Source organism: Piliocolobus tephrosceles, chromosome 2 (assembly GCF_002776525.5).
Source record: "Piliocolobus tephrosceles isolate RC106 chromosome 2, ASM277652v3, whole genome shotgun sequence".
In the NCBI taxonomy this organism is placed as follows: Eukaryota; Metazoa; Chordata; class Mammalia; order Primates; family Cercopithecidae; genus Piliocolobus; species Piliocolobus tephrosceles.
The window spans coordinates 168,754,698-168,773,346 of NC_045435.1; the positions used below are offsets into that span (position 1 = coordinate 168,754,698).

General features: G+C 35.0%; 1 protein-coding gene across 5 annotated transcripts in view; it reads right to left on the bottom strand.

Moving 5' to 3' along the window:
• PLSCR4 (phospholipid scramblase 4) overlaps nt 1–18,649 on the bottom strand; it is a 60,536-nt gene that overhangs the window by 17,956 nt on the left and 23,931 nt on the right. For 3 of the 5 annotated variants that reach the window (XM_023215428.1, XM_023215427.2, XM_023215425.1), the window contains exons 2-3: nt 11,782–11,809; nt 10,525–10,635 (exon numbers count right to left, since the gene is read on the bottom strand). In XM_023215428.1, the coding sequence (XP_023071196.1) occupies nt 10,525–10,635; nt 11,782–11,788 (118 nt within the window). In that variant the 5' untranslated portion in view covers nt 11,789–11,809. Of the gene's footprint in view, nt 1–10,524; nt 10,636–11,781; nt 11,810–13,441; nt 13,487–18,649 lie in introns of all 5 variants that reach the window. The other 2 variants (XM_023215426.2, XM_023215429.2) reach the window with 2 other exon arrangements.

Below are 18,649 nucleotides of genomic sequence, written 5' to 3' on the forward strand. Positions count from 1 at the left end.
GAATTCACAAATATAGGGGTCCAACTGTGGATCTATTTTAGTTTAAATTAAATAAAACAACTTTTTATTAGCAGGGAATGCTACCTAAGACTTGAACTGTAAAATCTGAAGCCTTGGTGACAAGACATGAAGGCAATTTTTAAAAATGGAACTAGATTTTTCAGATTTTCAAAGATAGATGTTTAAATTTGGAAAAAAAAATCACCTCAACATATTGTTTCTTAAATTGTGGCTCAATATACCAAGTCCTTCAAAATAATCTGGAGTTCTTAGTAAAATTCCAGATTCTGGGCCTCATTCCAATCTATTGCATCAGGATCTCTACAGCAAAACTTAAGATTAACAAAACATTTTATTTCATCAATTCTTTTTTTTTTAATGCAAAATTCAGTGGTTTTAAGTATATTCTCAAAGTTGTACAATCATCACTGCTACCTAAACCCAGAATTTTCATCATACCAGAAAGAACACCCATACCCATTAACAGCAATTTCCATTTCCTCTTCCCCACAGTCCCTGAAAACCACTACTACCTCTGTGGATTTGCCTAATCTACACATTTCATATAAATGAAAACATATAATAGGCCTCTATGTCATTTTTTTTACACTCAACATGTTTTCAAGGTTCATCCATGTTGTAGCACATATAAGTACTTAATTCCATTTTATGGCTGAGTAGTATTCTATTGTATGGATATATCACATTTTAGGTATCCTTTAATCAGTAAATGGACATTTAGGTTGTTTTCACTCTGGGCTATTATAAATAACACTGCTGTGATCCTCCATGTACAAGTTTTAGTGTGGACATATGTTTTCAGTTCTGTAGCTAAGAGTGAAATGAGCTGAAATATTTGGTAACTCCATTATTAACTGCCAAACTGTTTTCCAAAGTGGCTTTACAATTTCACATGTCCACTTGCAAATATGAGAGTTCTACTTTCTCCATATCCTCCACCAATACTTGTTATTGTCTGTTTTTATTTTAGTCATGTTAGTGGGTATGAAGTTGTATCTTATTGTGATTTTTATTTGCATTTTTCTGATTACTAATGATGTTCAGCATCTTTTCATGTGCTTATTGGCCATTTGTATATCTTCTCTGGAGAACTATCTATTCAAATATTTTTGCCTACTTTAAAACTGAATCATGGCCGGGCGCGGTGGCTCAAGCCTGTAATCCCAGCACTTTGGGAGGCCGAGACGGGCGGATCACGAGGTCAGGAGATCAAGACAATCCTGGCTAACCGGGTGAAACCCCATTTCTACTAAAAAAAATACAAAAAACTAGCCGGGCGAGGTGGCGGGCGCCTATAGTCCCAGCTACTCGGGAGGCTGAGGCAGGAGAATGGCCTAAACTCGGGAGACGGAGCTTGCAGTGAGCTGAGATCCGGCCACTGCACTCCAGCCTGGGCGACAGAGCGAGACTCCGTCTCAAAAAAAAAAAAAAAACAAAAAACTGAATCATTTGTCTTTGTATTGTTGCGTTATAAATGTTCTTTATATATTCAAGATAAAAAGTCTTTTGCCAGATAGTTTGCAAGTGTTTTCCCTCATTTTGTAGGTTGTCTTTTCTCTTTCATAGTGTCCTTAGATGTGCAGAACTCTTTAATTGTTATGAAGTCCAATTTATTTTTTGTTGGTTGGTTGTGCTTTAGAGTGTCATATCATATCTAAGAAACTATTGCCTAATCCAAGGACATAAATACTTACATCTATATCTTATAAAAGTTTTATAGTTTTCACTCTTAGACATAGGTCTTTCAAACACATAGATCTTTGATTCATTAGGAGTTTTTGTGTATAGGGCGAGACACAGTTTCAAATCATTCTTTTGTATATTGATATTCATTTGTCTCAGATCCTTTGCTGAAAAGAGTATTCTTTCCCCACTGAATTATTTTGACATGCTTGTCAAAAATGTTAGCTGCAGATGTTTGGGTTTACTTCTTAGACTCTCAATTCTCTCATTGGTCTATATATCTATCTTTATGCCAGTACTATGGTATTGACTTCTGCAACTTTATAGTAAATTGGAAATTGGGAATTGTGAGTCCTCTAATTCTTTTTTCAAGATTGTTTAGGCTATTCTGAATCCCTTACATTTCCATATTATTTGAGGAATAGCTTGTCAATTTAAAAAATTCCACTGTGATAAGAATTGTGTTTAATCTGTAGATCAATTTAAGGAGCATTTCCATGTAACAATATTTACTTTTCATACCTGTAAAATGCCTTTCCACTTACGTAGTCTTCGTTAGTTTCTTTCAACAATGTTTCATAGTTTTCAATATGAAAGATATTTTACTCCTTTTATTAAAGTTATTTCTGGGTATGTTATTTTTAATGTTATTGTATGTGGAATTATAATTTTAATTTCTTTTTTACATTGTTTATTGTTAATATATAGAAATACATTTGGATTTCTGTATAATGATCTTATATCCTAACACACTGCTGAGCTTATTTATTGTGCTGTTTGTGTGTATATTTTTTTTGTTTTGTTTTGCTTTTTGTTTTTTTTTTTTGACAAGGTCTCACTCTGTCACCCAGGCTGAAGCGCAGAAGTATGATCATAGCTCACTGCAGTGTCAAATCCCTGAATTCAATCAATCCTTCTACCCTAACCTCCAAGTAGCTGGGACTACAGGGGTACAGGAGTGTACCACTGCACCCAACTTAGACTTTTTACATATATAGGATCATGTTTTCCACGAATGGAGATAGTTTTGTTTCTTTCTTTTTCTTGCCTAATTGCTCTGGCCAGAACTTCCAGTACAATGCTAAATAGAAGTGGCAAGAAAGATATCCTGTCTCATTCTTGATCTTAGATGAAATGAACGTTTTCAGTCTTTATTCCTAAATATAATGTTTGGTGTGAGTTTTCACAGGTAGTCTTTATCAGATTAAGGGACTTCCTCCTATTTCTAGTTTCTTAAGTGTTTTTATCATGGAGGATGTTGTATTTTGTCAAGTGTGATTTCTGTGCTTACTGATGTGGTCATGTGGTTTCTCTACTATATTCTATTAAAATAGCACATGCATTGATGGGTTTTAATATGATATTTAATATGATAAACCAATCTTACCTTGGGATAAATCCCACTTGGTGATGGCATTTAATCCTTTTTTATGTTCCTAAATCTAATTTGCTAGTAATCTGTTGCACAAGTCTGATCCTATATTTATTAGGGATATGATCTTTAGTTTTCTTTTCTTGTGATATCTATGTCAGATTTTGCTAATTGGGTAATACTGGCCTCATAGAATTAGCTAGGAAGAATTCACTATTCTTTCATTTTTATGGAAGACATTGTAAATGACTGGTTTTAAAACCTTCATGCAGCATTTAGTAAAATTTCCTTTTTTTTTTTTTTTTTGTGACATAGTCTCACTCTGTCACCCAGGCTGGAGTACAGTGGCACAATCTTCACTCACTGCAACTTCTGCATCCCGGGATCAAGCCATTCTCCTGTCTCAGGCACCCAAGTAGCTGGGATTACAGGTGCGTGCGAGCTAATTTTTGTATTTTTAGTAGAGATGGGGTTTCGCCATGTTTATCAGGCTGGTCTCAAACTCCCGACCTCAAGCGATCCACCTGCTTCCGATTCCCAAAGTACTGGGATTACAGGCATGAGCCACCGTGCCTGGCCAAAATTCACTATTGAAGCCCTCTAGGCCTTAGCTATATTTTGTGGAAAAGTTTTACATGACAAATTCAATCTCTTTACTTGTTATATAAGTCTGTTAAGGGTTTCTGTTTCTTCTTGAGTCAATTTCAATTGTTTGTATCTTTCTGGGAACTTGTCCATTAGTCTAGGTTTCCTAATTTATTGGCATATAATAAATTGTACAAACAATTGTTTATATTATTCCCTTAAGATACTTTCAATTTCTCTGTGGTAACAGCCTCACTTTCATTCCTGATTTTAGCAATTTGAGGTGCTTATTTTCATTTTTATTTTTGGTCAGTTTGACTTAAGGTTTCTTAATTTTGTTGATCCTCTCAAAGAACAATTTTTTGGTTTTGCTGATTTTGTTTATTTTTCTTTTTTCTATTTATTTCTGCTGTAATCTTTATTATTTGCTACTGCTTGGCTTGGTTTTTCTTTAAGATGGAAAGTTTGATTACTGATTTGATATCTTCCTTTTTTTAATGGAGATGTTTATAGCTATAAATTTTCCTCTAAGCACTTCTTATCTATATCTCACGTTTTGGTATACTGTGTTTTGTTTTCATTCATCTCAAAGTACGTTCTGATTTCCCTGTGTGTGATTTTTTTTTTTTTTTTGCCCCTATTGTCTTTTAAAAGTATTCTTCTACCACTGTGGTAGAAGAATATATTCTATAGGATTTTAATTGTTTTAAATTTGTTGAGACTTGTTTCATGACCTAACCACAATACTGTAGAATGCCATATGTTTCAAGAAGAATGTGTATTATGTTGTTGTTCGGCAGAGTGTTCTATTATGCTATTATGTCTAGAGTGTCTGTCGTAGACTGTCTGTTGTGCCCAGTTTGGTTTATAGTGTTGTTCACATCTTCTGTTTCCTTTTTGATCTTCTGCTTAGTTGTTCTATTTATTATTGTAAGTGGGATATTACAGTCTCCAACTATTATTTATTGTATTATCTATTCCACCCTTCAATTCTACCAGTTTTACTTCATATATTTTGGAGCACTGTTTTTATGTGTTTATATGTATATACTCATTCTGTCTTCGTGATGATTGACATTTTCATTATTATAAAATGACCATCATCTCTAGTAATAATTTTTTTCTCCAAGTATATTTTGTCTGATATTTCACCAATTCTTATCAACTACTAAGTTTGAGAAACACTGTTTTGATACAGCATTTTGCAAACTGAAGAAATATTCATAGATCATTAAAATCAATTTAATAATTCAAATATTAATTTTGAAAATATAGTCAACTAGAGAAGAATAAAATAGAAAATATGAAACTGTATTATTAGTATGCTATATATTCACTCTATATTCAGTATTGTCTAGTGAAACTTGTGTTACTTATATATAAATATATTGAATATATATATGTATTGTTCACTATGTGTTATATTAGATTATCATCAAGAATATTTGAAAGCCAATGATTTAAATATCTTTTTAAAGATCTTTTAAATGATTTAAAGATGGAAACAATGTTGCAACATTGCAATGTATAATCATATAAGTGCTTGTTTTTACTATGGTTGGAGATTTTTCTCTGTAGATTTCCACCTTGAAGAAAAAAAATAAATCTTACCTAAATATAGGTTAAACTGTAGTTTCCTTCTGAAAATTACCGCTTTTCCTTGTAATATGTGTACATGTATATATATGTGTTTTTTTGTGTATCTGCCCAAAAATTACTGGATTTTCAGTCGAGATGACAGCTGAAAGATGTTAGAAGCTGAGATTCACCTCGTGTCCAGATAAGTGTGCAAAAATGAACAAGGATACAACAGTAGAAGCCCAATTTGGGCTGTATTATTACAGCTCCACAAATGGTGTTACATTTCCCTAAGTAAACTCAGTTTTGGGAACTGTAAGTCTATAGGACTAGCGAATCTTCTGTCTTTTGTAATCAAAGAGCAATGCCACACAGCTTTGTAGGGAAGGGATTGACATCTCCTGAAAAATGTAGACACAGTCCCGGCTGGGTGCCGTGGCTCACGCCTGTAATCCTAGCATTTTAGGAGGCCGAGGTGGGTGGATCACCTGAGGTCAGGAGTCTGAGACCAGCCTGGCCAACATGGTGAAACCCTGTCTCTACTGAAAACACAAAATTATCCGGGCGTGGTGGTCCGTGCCAGTAATCCCAGCTACTCTGAAGGTTGAGGCAGGAGAATCTTTTAGAAGCCGGGAGGCGGAGGTTACAGTGAGCCGAGATTGCGCCACTGCACTCCAGCCCGGGCAACAGAGCAACACTCTGTCTCAAAAACAAACAAACAAACAAACAAACAAACAAACAAATGTAGACAGTCCCATAGGCAGCTGGTTTTTGAAAAGGTCACTCTTGTAGAATTAAAAATTCACTTAAATGTGATAAGGTGGAGATTATGGTCTCTCTCAGAGCCCCCAAAGAACTGGGTCCTGGATACCACCCAGATCTGGAAGAAAGTCCTATTAGAGAAAGCTATGTTTGTTAAAAAAAAGAAAAGAAAAAGAAAGATAATAACTAACACTCATTGAGCTCTCATCATATTCCAGCCCTTATTCTAACAACTTTACAAGTACTAAATCTTGTAATCTTTACATCAACCCTATATAGTAGATACTATTATTATCCTTAATTTATAGAGAAGAAAACTGAAGCATAGGGAGGTTAAATAACTTGGTGAAAGTCACTAGCTGATGTATAAGGAGGAGAATTAGAATTCCAGCATTCTGACTGCAGAAATGTCCTTAAATGCATCATGTTAATACTCCTCCTAGATCAGAGGCAAGAAAGAAGAGCACGCCAGGCGTGATTCTATGGAGGGCTTTGGCCTATACACTGGATTGGCACCTCTAGCTAGCAGCTATTTTTAAGTCCTTAAGTTCTACCCTTTCACCTCCATGGGACATCATGGGACTATGCAGTAGTCTGGGGTCAACCAAGACTGCGAAAGCCAGTCGTCTTTGAAGGTGAAGTCTAAGACATTTTGGTTACTCATAAAAATGCCACTCATAATAGTCATGAATTGTGAAATTCTACTAATACTAAAAAACAAGGCCAGGAGATAAATCAAAGATTCTTTTATCTATGAAATATTCCTCAAGCCCATTTCAAGGACCAGCTTCTGTGCTTGCTGCTAGAAATATAAGACAGAAAGACATACAAATGCATGCCTATCTCCAAGGGCAGCAAGTTCTGTGGAGGCTACAAAGATGGACAAAAAAAAGGTGAATGGTCACAAAACAAGTAATTGGCATAATCACAGATAGATGCATAGTGTATTAAGGGATTAGACAGGAGGGGTACCTAACCTATGCAGAGAAGGTATACTACGATATAGGCGCTAACCCACTAGACCTAACCAGCATCTCCATGATGGGGAAAGGTTTTACAGGCAAACAGACAAGAACAAGCAGGTGCATAGAGGAGGTTCACTATTGCAAGACAAACCGCTGTGTGTGGAGATTTAGTAGACAAGGCTAGAAAGATAGGATGGAGTGAAGATTATGAAAGACTTTGAACTTTATGCCAATCAAATGCAAAGTAAAGTGATTAGTTTTACATCTAGAATTATTTATATAGGAGGTCAGATTAGGTAGGAAGTACTTGCAAAGGTCTGGCTAGAAGGCAAGGAAGGCTGATTTTGGTGAAAGGAGCATAGAGTGGAGAAATGGTAATTGACATTTAAGATACAACATTGACTTTGAAGTGAACTGGATATGAGAAAAGATTCTCAAGTTTCTGGCTTGGGATCCTACAGGCCTCTAGTGTGTGGGAAGAATGGAGGAAAAAAATAGAGTTTAGAAGCAAGACAACAAAATTGGGCTGGTTGTCACTGAGTTTGAGATTCAATGGTTTTTCATGAGAAGCAGTCTATAGGCGGTTGGAAGTGCAAGTTTAGAGACTAGCAGACTGACATGATCTGTGGGTATGTAGCTCATACGTGATGAAGGAAAAGGAAACCTTCAGTATTAACAAGATCACTTAGAAGAGTGTGTAAAAGGAAGGGTGACCGGGAGAGGAGAGGGAAGGAGATGGGGAAGGACAGGGAAGACCAGGGAAGTAGACCAAATAATTCTGGAAACAACAGCTTTTAAGAGTAGGGACACAGTTTTTGACAGAAACTGAGAGTAAGCAGACTAACGGGAAAAAAATGGTAACAGGAAGCAATGTCAAATTAGAGTTAAGTGAGAAAAAAGTATAATGTATTTGGAAAAAAGTGAAGGAAAGTATGTATTTAAGTTTGTCATGAAGAATACACTTTAATTCCTTTAAGAATTGTATTTAAGAGTATCCAAGTTGGACTAGAAATCAGATATCCATACCTTCTTTTTTTAACCATTATTAAAAATAACAATGCAACTAAAAATCATATGAATTATCAAGAATATTAATTATATCACTTCAATTAGTTAATGATTAATTTACCATGTACTTTTAATAAAAAAGCAACTCATGTTATAAAACTTGAAGATCAATAAATCAGAAAAAAATTACTATTTAGATTTTGAGGCTATTCGTATGGAGATTATATCTTTTAAAATTAAATTTATATTTATTTTAAAATTAAATACACGTTTATGTAATTGAACGATTTTTGTTATAAGTGCGTATTATCCAGAGATAAAAGAAGGAAAAAATATGATCAAGTTATACGTGAGAAATTGGTATATTATACTTTCTTCTAAGCTTTGAAGTTTTCATAAGAGTTCTGATTGCTTCTGCAGGAAAACAAAGCAAAACAAAACAAAATAAGTTTAACTTTGTGTAATTATAGCATCTCAGACTTATGTAAATAAAGATCTCTGTTATGGAGTGTTATCATACGAATAATGGTGTAAGAAACACTGCCTGATAGGATTTGAGTTTTCCTAGTTATTTTGAACATCAGGAAATCATGCCATTTTCTCTTTAATACTAAATATAACAAAGGTTTCTTTATTCTTTTAAACAAGAATGGTGGATAAAATTATTTTTGGTGGGAACACATATCCAACACTATAATGCAAATTGAAATTATGTAAAGAAATTTAGATAAATTCATTAACACTAAATAATTCGAGTACAGATTTCAAGATTCTTAATTTGACTCACAGTGACAATTTTGGTCAGTCTTCGTAAGTTTACAGTCTAGCCACTAGGTGGCGATCAGAGCGAAATTTTGCTATATTTTATAACTGAAAATTCACTAGTTGTGTGGTCTGAACTATAATATTTTTACAACTTATCTTGTCTTTTAATTTGAAGGATGTAGCCTACTCTCTTGCTGAATTATTGATATAGAGAAGAACAGACATATGCTTTATCAGATGAGAACATGATGTATAACCAAAGTTTTTCTCAGAAATGGTGAAGTTTCTGTTCTAGTGGAGTCCAGGTTTCTGGATATAGAGTAATTGGTAAATACAATATAGATCTTGTATATCATGTTGAAGGTCACTGAAGTGACATATAGAGAAACTATCAGATAAAGCATGATTATAATTTAATAATTTAATTTTTAATACCCTGGATTTAGGAAAGATCAAGCTATTAATGCAGTATGTTATAATGCATTTTATCCTCATAACACACATACATATTAGGAAAAGAGAAAAAAGGAAATCCTGATGCTTTCAGAAAACACTGTAGGTAAAGAAGCCACCTGAGCTTCATGAATCATATGCCTAGAGCCAAAAAAAATAAAAAAACCTTCGGCCAGGCGTGGTGGCTCACACCTGTAATCCCAGCACTTTGGGAGGCCAAGGTGGGAGGATCATTTGAGGTCAGGAGTTTGAGACCAGCCTGACCAACATGGAGAAACCCTGTCTCTACTGAAAAAAATAATTAGCCGGGTGTGGTGGCGCATGCCTGTAATTCCAGCTACTCCGAAGGCTGATGCAGGAGAATCACTTGAACCTGGAAGGCGGAGGTTGTGGTGAACCAAGATCGCACCATTGCACTCCAGCCTGGGCAACAAGAGCAAAACTCTGTCTCAAAAAAAAAAAAAAAAACGAAAAACCTTTTGCCATTATGTTGTACATATCACAGTTTCTTTTCCCCCTTCAGGGCATAACGCAATGGTTTCTACTTCTAAATATACACGTAAATATATATTTTAAAGAAATATTACTGCAGTATCTACATCATTATGTAAGTCATTAAAATGTATTTAAAGACAATACTAACTGAAACTATTTCCTTGGCCAAAAGTAAGGGCATTTTTAATTTTTAGAATTTTAAACTTGGCCAAATTGTTTTCTAACAATCGAAATATCTCACATTTACACTAGCACTATATAAGTATTCATTCTCCCAAGACATCACCAGTAGTGCATTCAGACTTATAAAAATATTTGCCAGAAAGATAAGCTCCTTAATCAGCACCCATGGCCATTCACTTCCATTTCTCTGCACATCTGCCATGTGTCTCATGCATGCCTCACACCAGACTTTCATGACCCTGTACTTTCAGACATATGATTCTTTCTGCTAAGGATAGTCCTTTCCCCCTTTTCTTTGCTTGTGAAATTTTTATCCTGACAGCAAAACCTGACCTCCTTAGTCAGGGCTTTCCTCAAATCCCTGGCAATGTCAGATACTGTCTTCTGTGTCCTTAGAACACTCTCTTCATATCTCCATATAGAATGAAGAGAATGTCATCAATATTTGCACAACTTCCTTCTCAAAGTCTGTAAATCCTATGGCTATAGGAATGTATTCTAACTGACAGATAGTAAACTACGTGGCACCGTATCGGCATCCAATATTTATTTACTTATTAAATCAGTCAATTAATTTGTTAACTTAAAAAGCAATTTTAATCATTAGTATGGTTTTTAGGAAAGGAGAATATTCTTTATGAATATTTAACCCACCTGGTACAAAATGAGAATTGTATTCAGGAGGAGCATCAGGCCTTGGATCTGGTGGTTTTGTTTGATTTTCCATTTCACCTGCAGGCTGTTCAGGGGCTGTGGGTACTACACCTTCAGGAGAAGAGAGGGAACATGACTTACAAAGGAAACAATAATATGATGACAAAATGTATTCTTTTTTTTTTCTTATTGGTATGCATCAAGAAATATAATCAATTGGAAATACACTCCTATATTTCCTATAAAAAGAATTCATCATATATGAGACACTACCTATTAATAAATTTCACGAATTTTCCAACTGAACATATATTTAAAAATAGAACTAAACAATTATATTGTGCTTGTGATCAAAGCAATGAGCTTTTATACCAGTTGTTCAAATGCCCTGATGCTCTTACCTACAAAGTAAATTCCTGGCATAAGCGCAAAAATTATTTTTCCCATTACATAATATGGAGAACACAGGCATTTAGAGAGTGAAATTGATTTTTTTCCTAATTCTTTTTGGAAAGTGCTGTCTAAAAAGATTCACAACATAACACCATAAACACATAATGGTTTAATAAACAGTGGTGTCACACATAACTGAATTAGCAATAGTTTAGTCTAGATCTCCAGTGACTCACATTTTCACTGTATTCTTTCTAAAAGCAATCTAGGTCACAGTAATTGCTGCAAGGGAAGTACTGAAGTCAGTTTCATCATGTTGCACCTTGTCTTCTTATTGAGATTAGAGACTAATTTCTCTCTGAGCTTACTACAAAAAAAAGCTGTTTCCGAAACAACCAGTTGACTTTTATCTCCTAGCAAACAAAAATCCATAAATGTGGTTTTTCTCTCATTATGTAAGCTACTAGAAAATACAAGGCCTACTTTCACCCTCCTCTACCAAGGCAGGGCCTTGCCACAGGCTCTTTATTACTACAACCTCTCTTTGCAGAACTGCTTTCCTAATCTTGTTTTTATTACCTAATTTTCCCCACAAATTCAAAGATTATTCAGTAGATAAGTACCCCACTTTAAGTCTCTTTTTAATCTTTTTCTGACAATGATAGGAACATCTATATACATAAATAATAAATATATGCATACATATATACACATATATATACACAACACACACACACACGTATTTATATTTGCCAAATGTTAAACAAAAAAAATCAAAATGAAATAAAGTCCCCCTTAGGGAAAATAATCACAAAATTCACATTTGAAAATAAAGCATATTCAAATTTATTCACAAAAACTTACCTGACATTTCGAAGAATTCCAATTAATCCTGAAAAATAAAAAATGTTAATGCCTTTAAAATATATACATAATAAATAGTATTACTACTCAGTGACACAGGTAAGGACTTCTGTAATTTTTTTTAACCTCTAGTTACTTTACATTTGTCCCTTCATTAATTCATCAAATACTTACTGAGCACCTATTACGTACGAGGCACTAATACAGATGCTGAGAGTACAGCAGTGAAGCAGACGCTCTGCTGCCTACTGTGCTGCAGTTTATAATATAGTAGGATGAGATTTTAAAAAACATGTCAAGAAATGTTGAAGTTTATAGATAGTACAGTTATGAGGAAAACAATGTAACAGGCTTAAGAGAAACATGGATGGTTAGTTCTAGGAGAGTCAGGGAAAGCCTGTCTCAGGAAGTGACCTTTGAGCTGTTTGAACTATGAAAAATAAACATTACACTACAATTGTGGGAAGAGAGTTCTAGGAAGATAGGAAATTAGTGCAAAGGGTCAGAGATGGCAATGAGCTTGAGATAATGATGGGAGGAAAAAAGAAAGCGGTTAGGAGTGACTGGGCCACAGTGAGTGAAGGGAACTGAGGTAAGACATGGAGACAGAGAGGTCTGATCTCATCTGAAGGCCATAGCAAGGTGATTGGCATTTTCGGTATTTGGTACTAGGAAGTCTGGAGGATTCAGTCAGTGGAGTGATCAGATCTGATCGACACCATACACCGAGAGAAAGAGTAGAAGCAGGGAGCAGTGAGGGATGGCAGCAGCAATTCAGGTGAGAGCTGAGGCCGGCTTAGACAGGGGAGGTGACACTGCAGAGGATTAGGAGTGGTCAGGGGCATGACACAGTTTGGAAGCAGGGCCTCTAGAAGTTGCTGACGGACTAAGGTAAAGAGAAGAGTGGAAGAGGATTCTGAGTTTTAGCCCAAGGTAACTGAGTTGATGGTGATGCTATTAACAAAACTAGAGAGGAGGATAGTGGGGATGAAGGAGAGTAAAAATTGAAAGTTTAGACTAGGACATGTTATGTTTAGGAAGAGACCAAAAGAAGTTAAACATTTAAATTAAAAATATGTATAGGAACATTATGAGAATAACTCAGAGAAAGAGACTAGAAGTCGAGATGAGATTTGAAACAAGGAATGAGGGTGAAGGTAAAATTTTCTGAATTCAATCAGGCAAAAAAAAAGTGGCTATTATTAGAGAAGGGAGTTACAGTATATCTGAATTTCTGAGTTCTGAGTAATGACAAATAACAAAAAGAATATCAACAAAGGCTATACTTTACTGAATGCTTATCAAATGTTAGGCAAAGGGCCCAATGCTTTTCATATATCTCTGATTATAACAACTCTCTAATGTGCAAATGGCCAAATCTGCTAAAGGCAAGTGCTTCTAAATCCTAAGCCTATGTGCTTTTCAAGATGTGATCATGTTTATAAGAATGCAGAGTCATTTGTGTCATCCAAGTGCAGTAAAAAAGTTAGAGTAGGTCAAAGAAGCATTCAAACACCATGTGAGGGAGTCATCAATATGGGCACTGAGCTGACTCAATGAAAACTGCCATAGTATGAGCCAGTATGCAGATTCCCAGCTGAAATGATTGTCTTGCCAACATGGATGAAAGTTTAACCAGTCTTGGACCATCTCCACTCACCTCTGGAGCTGCAGTTTGTTGTATGGTGCCCGATGTGTCTCGAAGCTTAAAAAATATATATTTTTAAAGATATGTATTTATTTTTATATAATACATATTATGTAAAAAGTTTTAACTATATATTTAACATATAATATACATTTTTACATTTATATTTTAAATATATTAAATAATATTTAAATATAAAATAATACACATAATATATAATTATAAATAATATAAATGTATGTGTGTGTGTGTGTATATATATATATTTATTTATTTATTCTGGGACATACCAAAAAGTCAGATCCAATTCTGGGCCAGCCAAGGGAGTTCAAGGAGTTAGTCATATTCCTTAATGAGGTAATCCCTGTTGTTGAAGAAAATGACTACAGCTTTCCAGAACTTTAGACACTCCTAGGTATGTACCTGCAAGTGACTCTTGCACATGTACACAGGATATAGACAAGAATGTTCTTGATAACACTATTCATATTAAAAGGAACGAAAACTTGCCTAATGTCCATCAACAGTAGACTGAATAAATAAATTCTGGTATATTCACATGATATAACAGTATACTGTAGTGAAAACAAATTACATTTGTGCAGGTGGACAGAGATGAATCTCAAAGTTACAACACAACAGAAAAAGCAAATCACTGGAGAATACATGTAGTATGATTCCATATAAGAATGTTCAGTAGCAGGAATTCTAAACAAAGCACTTTATCGGATAAATATATAGAGGAAAACTTTAATGAAATGCTAGGGAATTAAAAACACAAAATTTCAGAAAAGGGTTATGTGTAAAGAAATGATGAGGGGTGGTTGTTTAGTTGTGGCCCACAAGGAACCCTAAGTTCCTGCCAATATTAAAGTTCTATTGGGGTGATAAGAACAAGGCTAATGTCTTGTCATTAGTTTTTAAAGGGTATGTATACGTTTAAATATGCATATTTATATGTATGGCATTATTTCACAATAAACAAGAACCATTTGACAGTTGTATGTTGAGCGTCAACTTCTTCCAAGTAATGGCCTGTTGTTACACTATAGGTTACAAGCTATCAAGGAGCCACAGTGGAAACTAATTACAAAAGATAATTAAATGTCTTAGTGAAAAGAGGCCAAATTATTATATCTATCTATCTGTCCACCTATCACCTATCTAGCTATCTATAGTGGCAAACTTTTAACAATTGCTGAATCTCAATGAAGAAATAAATTTGAATATTAATTTTTGAATATTTAATTTCAAAATAAAACTTGGAAAAAATATAGAATTCTGGACTCCAAACCTGAATTAGCACCTCTGGGGTCCAGGCCTGGAAATCTTTACCTTTAACACAGTTCCAGGTGATCCTTATGATCAGGTGTGTCTGAGACTAACTCAATGTAAACAAAAATAACAGTTCTCAACAATGCCAGGCATTATTAAGTGTTCAAATCTAATTCAAGTAACTGAATGATAACTTGAAAAAATAAATTAGTAAAATTTTAGAAATATTTAAAGTATTACAAAGCAACTAATCTCAATGAGTTTAAATAAAAGAAAAATACCTACATATTGCCTCACAAGCTTCAGATACTCGAAGTCTGCTTACTTTCCATCTCGTCTGAGCTGCTAGTATTTTTTTCTCACCACTCTATGTTCTATTCCCTTTCTTATAAAATTTTACAACATAGTTTTAGCCAAAATACTGTGCAAGACAGGATAATTTCCAGTTGGTAGAAGCATGAATGCTAACTTAGTCCTCCTTTAATATTCAGTAAATCACTTAAGATTTCCCTATCACTTAGCAACAACAAAAAGTGCCTTACCTTGAAAAAACTGATTTTTGGCTTTATATCTGTCAGAAACCAGATTGGAAAACTGAGCTGTATCTCCATAACAGTTTAGTATTACAAATCTGGAGAGCTGTTAATTGCAGAGGCCTTGGTATTTTAGGAGCATGATATGCATACAGGGGAATCTGGGCTGCCTGGAATGTAATTAAGAGAGAAAGAAGACATGGGCTAGACAGGACAAGGTTGGTGAGATTGAGGTTTGCTGCCTTGCAAGGCAGCCCTGATATCTTAAATTGCATCCCATAGCAAGAGTGTTGTATCTTATTATATGCTATTAAATGGATATCACTTGCAGCACCCAACAAGCGCAGCTGTTATATGCTCGCTTGTCAATTTCACCATTGTAAACAGTGACACACTCTCAGAACTCAATAAAACTACAAGTTCTAGAACTCACACCAGGGGTATTTGAAAATTCAATCACAAAACTCAAAAGAGGATTAAATCTTTACAGTAGAGTATTTACTGGAAGCTGTCCTGGCCTCTACACAAGGGAGGCTCTGGGCAGTGAGAATCTCCAGGCACAAGGCTTGGAAATGGCATATGCATTCTAAAACTCTGGGTCCTGTCTGTCTCCAGTGCCTTTAACCCTGTGAGGAGAAAAGAAAGCAGATAAATGAACAATTCCTTCTGCTTCTTAGCAGGGACAAGAAAAATATCTCGCTCCTGCGAAGTCCTATACCAGCTACCATGATATCCCTTTTGTGTTTATTATGTAACCGATAGGAGATTATATTCTTTGTCCATCTTAATTTTCCCTTAAGAATACCCGGAGAAAAGCAGAAGATTGTGTGACTACAAATAGTGTATTCCAGCACACTTCAGACAGTATGGACAGTGGTCCAGAGTGTGGGTTCAAATCTCAGGTCTTTTTCTGATCGCTGTGTAATCTTGAGTGACTGATCTGTTCTTAGGTTATCCTGTTAATCATGGGGATGACGATGGCTGGATCAACCTCACAGAAATATTGTGAAGACTAAAACAATTACATTTGTATAGCAAAAATCCTCAATAAACTTGCATTATTACTACGATTTCACTAGTAAGACATACTAACTGATGAAGAGACCAAGAATAAATGTGTGCAATAGTGGTATTAAAAAAAAAAAAAAAAAAAAAAAAGCTGTCTGCCAGTCAGCAACTCAGCACATATTACTGAGCATCCATATGTAAGATTCTATTCTGGGTTCTGAGCTGACACCACTAATTCCCACCTTCTATATCCAGTAATGTTCTAGCAAATGGGATTTCATGAGCACTGTTTGTAATGAATTTCAAAGTGGAAGGAGTGGGGAGAAAAAAAAAAATGGAGACATTGCCAAAGGGCTTTTCCTATTTGCAGCTAAATGAAAGACAAATGAGTTAGGGTACACCTTAAGTGGCTACAAAATTTGCTTTCAGTGCAGGATAGTGACATTACTTATATTATGCAGACGATGGATGTATCCTTTAGTAAACTTTAAAAAGATCAGAAAATTAAGATTATGTTAATGGCATATTCCAAAAATTAAAATAATATAGTGTTCATTATATCAACATATAAATATTAAGGTTTTTTTTATAATTATGTACTCTGAAAATTGAATATTTGTTTATATTGGTATAGTACTTCATGGTATAAGATGCAACGGAGCTAATATATGTGTAAGTAATTAGAAGTAATAAAACATTTTATTTATAAGAAAGTCTTTATGAAACTAAATAAAAATATAAATATTCTTTAAATGTTTAAATTTTATAAACCCTCTAATATATCACAAGTAACTAGGCTGGGTTAATATAAGTGCTAATAGATCTAAGAAAATGTATACACCTTGCTTTAAAAAAAGTATCTACTAGACGTTGCTAAATGTCTGATGTATTAATTATTTTCTTCTGTCTCCATAGAAAGTGATAGCTAATCAATTTTAGTTGTTACATGTAACAAAATAATGCATAAAAGAGAATTATTCTGGTCTTTCCCCTGGGTTCTGGGAAAGCAACTTCTAAACTCTTAGAATTTGCAAGTAATAGCAGTGTTTCTGTTTTTCTTGGTGGGTCCTTGGACCATACCTGAGATTTTGCTGAGGTGACAACATAATAGGGAGGCCGATCATGCCAGGAAGAATCATGATGTGATTAGAGAACTGGAGCTTTGAGTAATGTCATATTTGCCTGACCTCCAGCGAGGTGGGGGCCTTGAGACTGCGTTCAGTCCATGAAGCCAGTAATTCAAGTAATCATGCCAGTGTAATGAAACCCCAATAAAAAACCTGACTCTAGTTAGCTTCCTGGTTGGTAAACACATCGATGTACTGGGAGTGTGATGAATCCTAACCCCACAGAGAGAAGGCATGAAAGCTTTGTGTTCATGACCCTCCTAGGCCTCACCCCGTGGATCTCCTCAACTGATTGGTCCTAATTTTTATCATTTATAATAAAACTTTAATCATAAGTAGAGCACTTTCTTGAGTTCTGTGAGTCATTCTAGGAAATGATCATACCTGAGGGGTTGATGGGAACACCTGAATTTGTAGCTAGTTGGTTAGAAGTGTGGGTGGCCCGGAGATCCTCAAACCTGTCTTAAGTGAAGGCAGTCTTGTTAGGAAGTAGGCCCCTAAGCCTGTGGAGTTGCAAACTCTGGGTGTTTAGAGTCAGAATGAATTGCAATACTGTACTTAGATTGCTAATAATAATAATAATAATAGTAATTGTGTAATGGTTACAATGGTACACACACATACATACATATTTCTGATTACAAAAGTAGTATGTTTTCATTTTTAAAAATCATGAAATAAAAGTATAAAAATGTGACTATACCCTTAATTCAACTTTCTCAAAATAACTATTCTTAAAACTTTGGTGGATTTCCTGTGTGCATGTGTGCAGGTTTATGTTTCTATGTGTATGCATGCAGGGATAATAAAAAAAATTCTTAAAAACATATTGTGAACTGATCACATTCCTCCCTGTAAAGTGGCCCAAGAGGAGATCATATTTAGAAAGGGAGTGCTGAGGTCTTTGCCATCCTACTATGGCCCAACAAAGTCACTGGACCAAAAAGGAAATACTATTGTCTTTTTGTTGCTTGAAGGTGTTACTGTGTAACAGAGATAGTGAGGAGAAGCAGAAGAGGTGGGACAGTGGAGAGGGAGCCTCCTAGGAAGGACACTGAGAGAGGGAAAGGAGGAGAGGGACCGGAGGAAGAAAATTCGCAGCAGTAAAAGAGTAAACAGTTTTAAAGAGGTAAGAACCTTAAAGAGAATTAAATTGGACTGACGCTTCAGTTAGAAGATAAGCTCCATAAGGGAAGAAATTTAAAACATGTTTTAATGGTGTAGTCCTTTGTTATTATTTTTCCTTTTTTAACTTTTATTTTAGGTTCAGGGTGAAT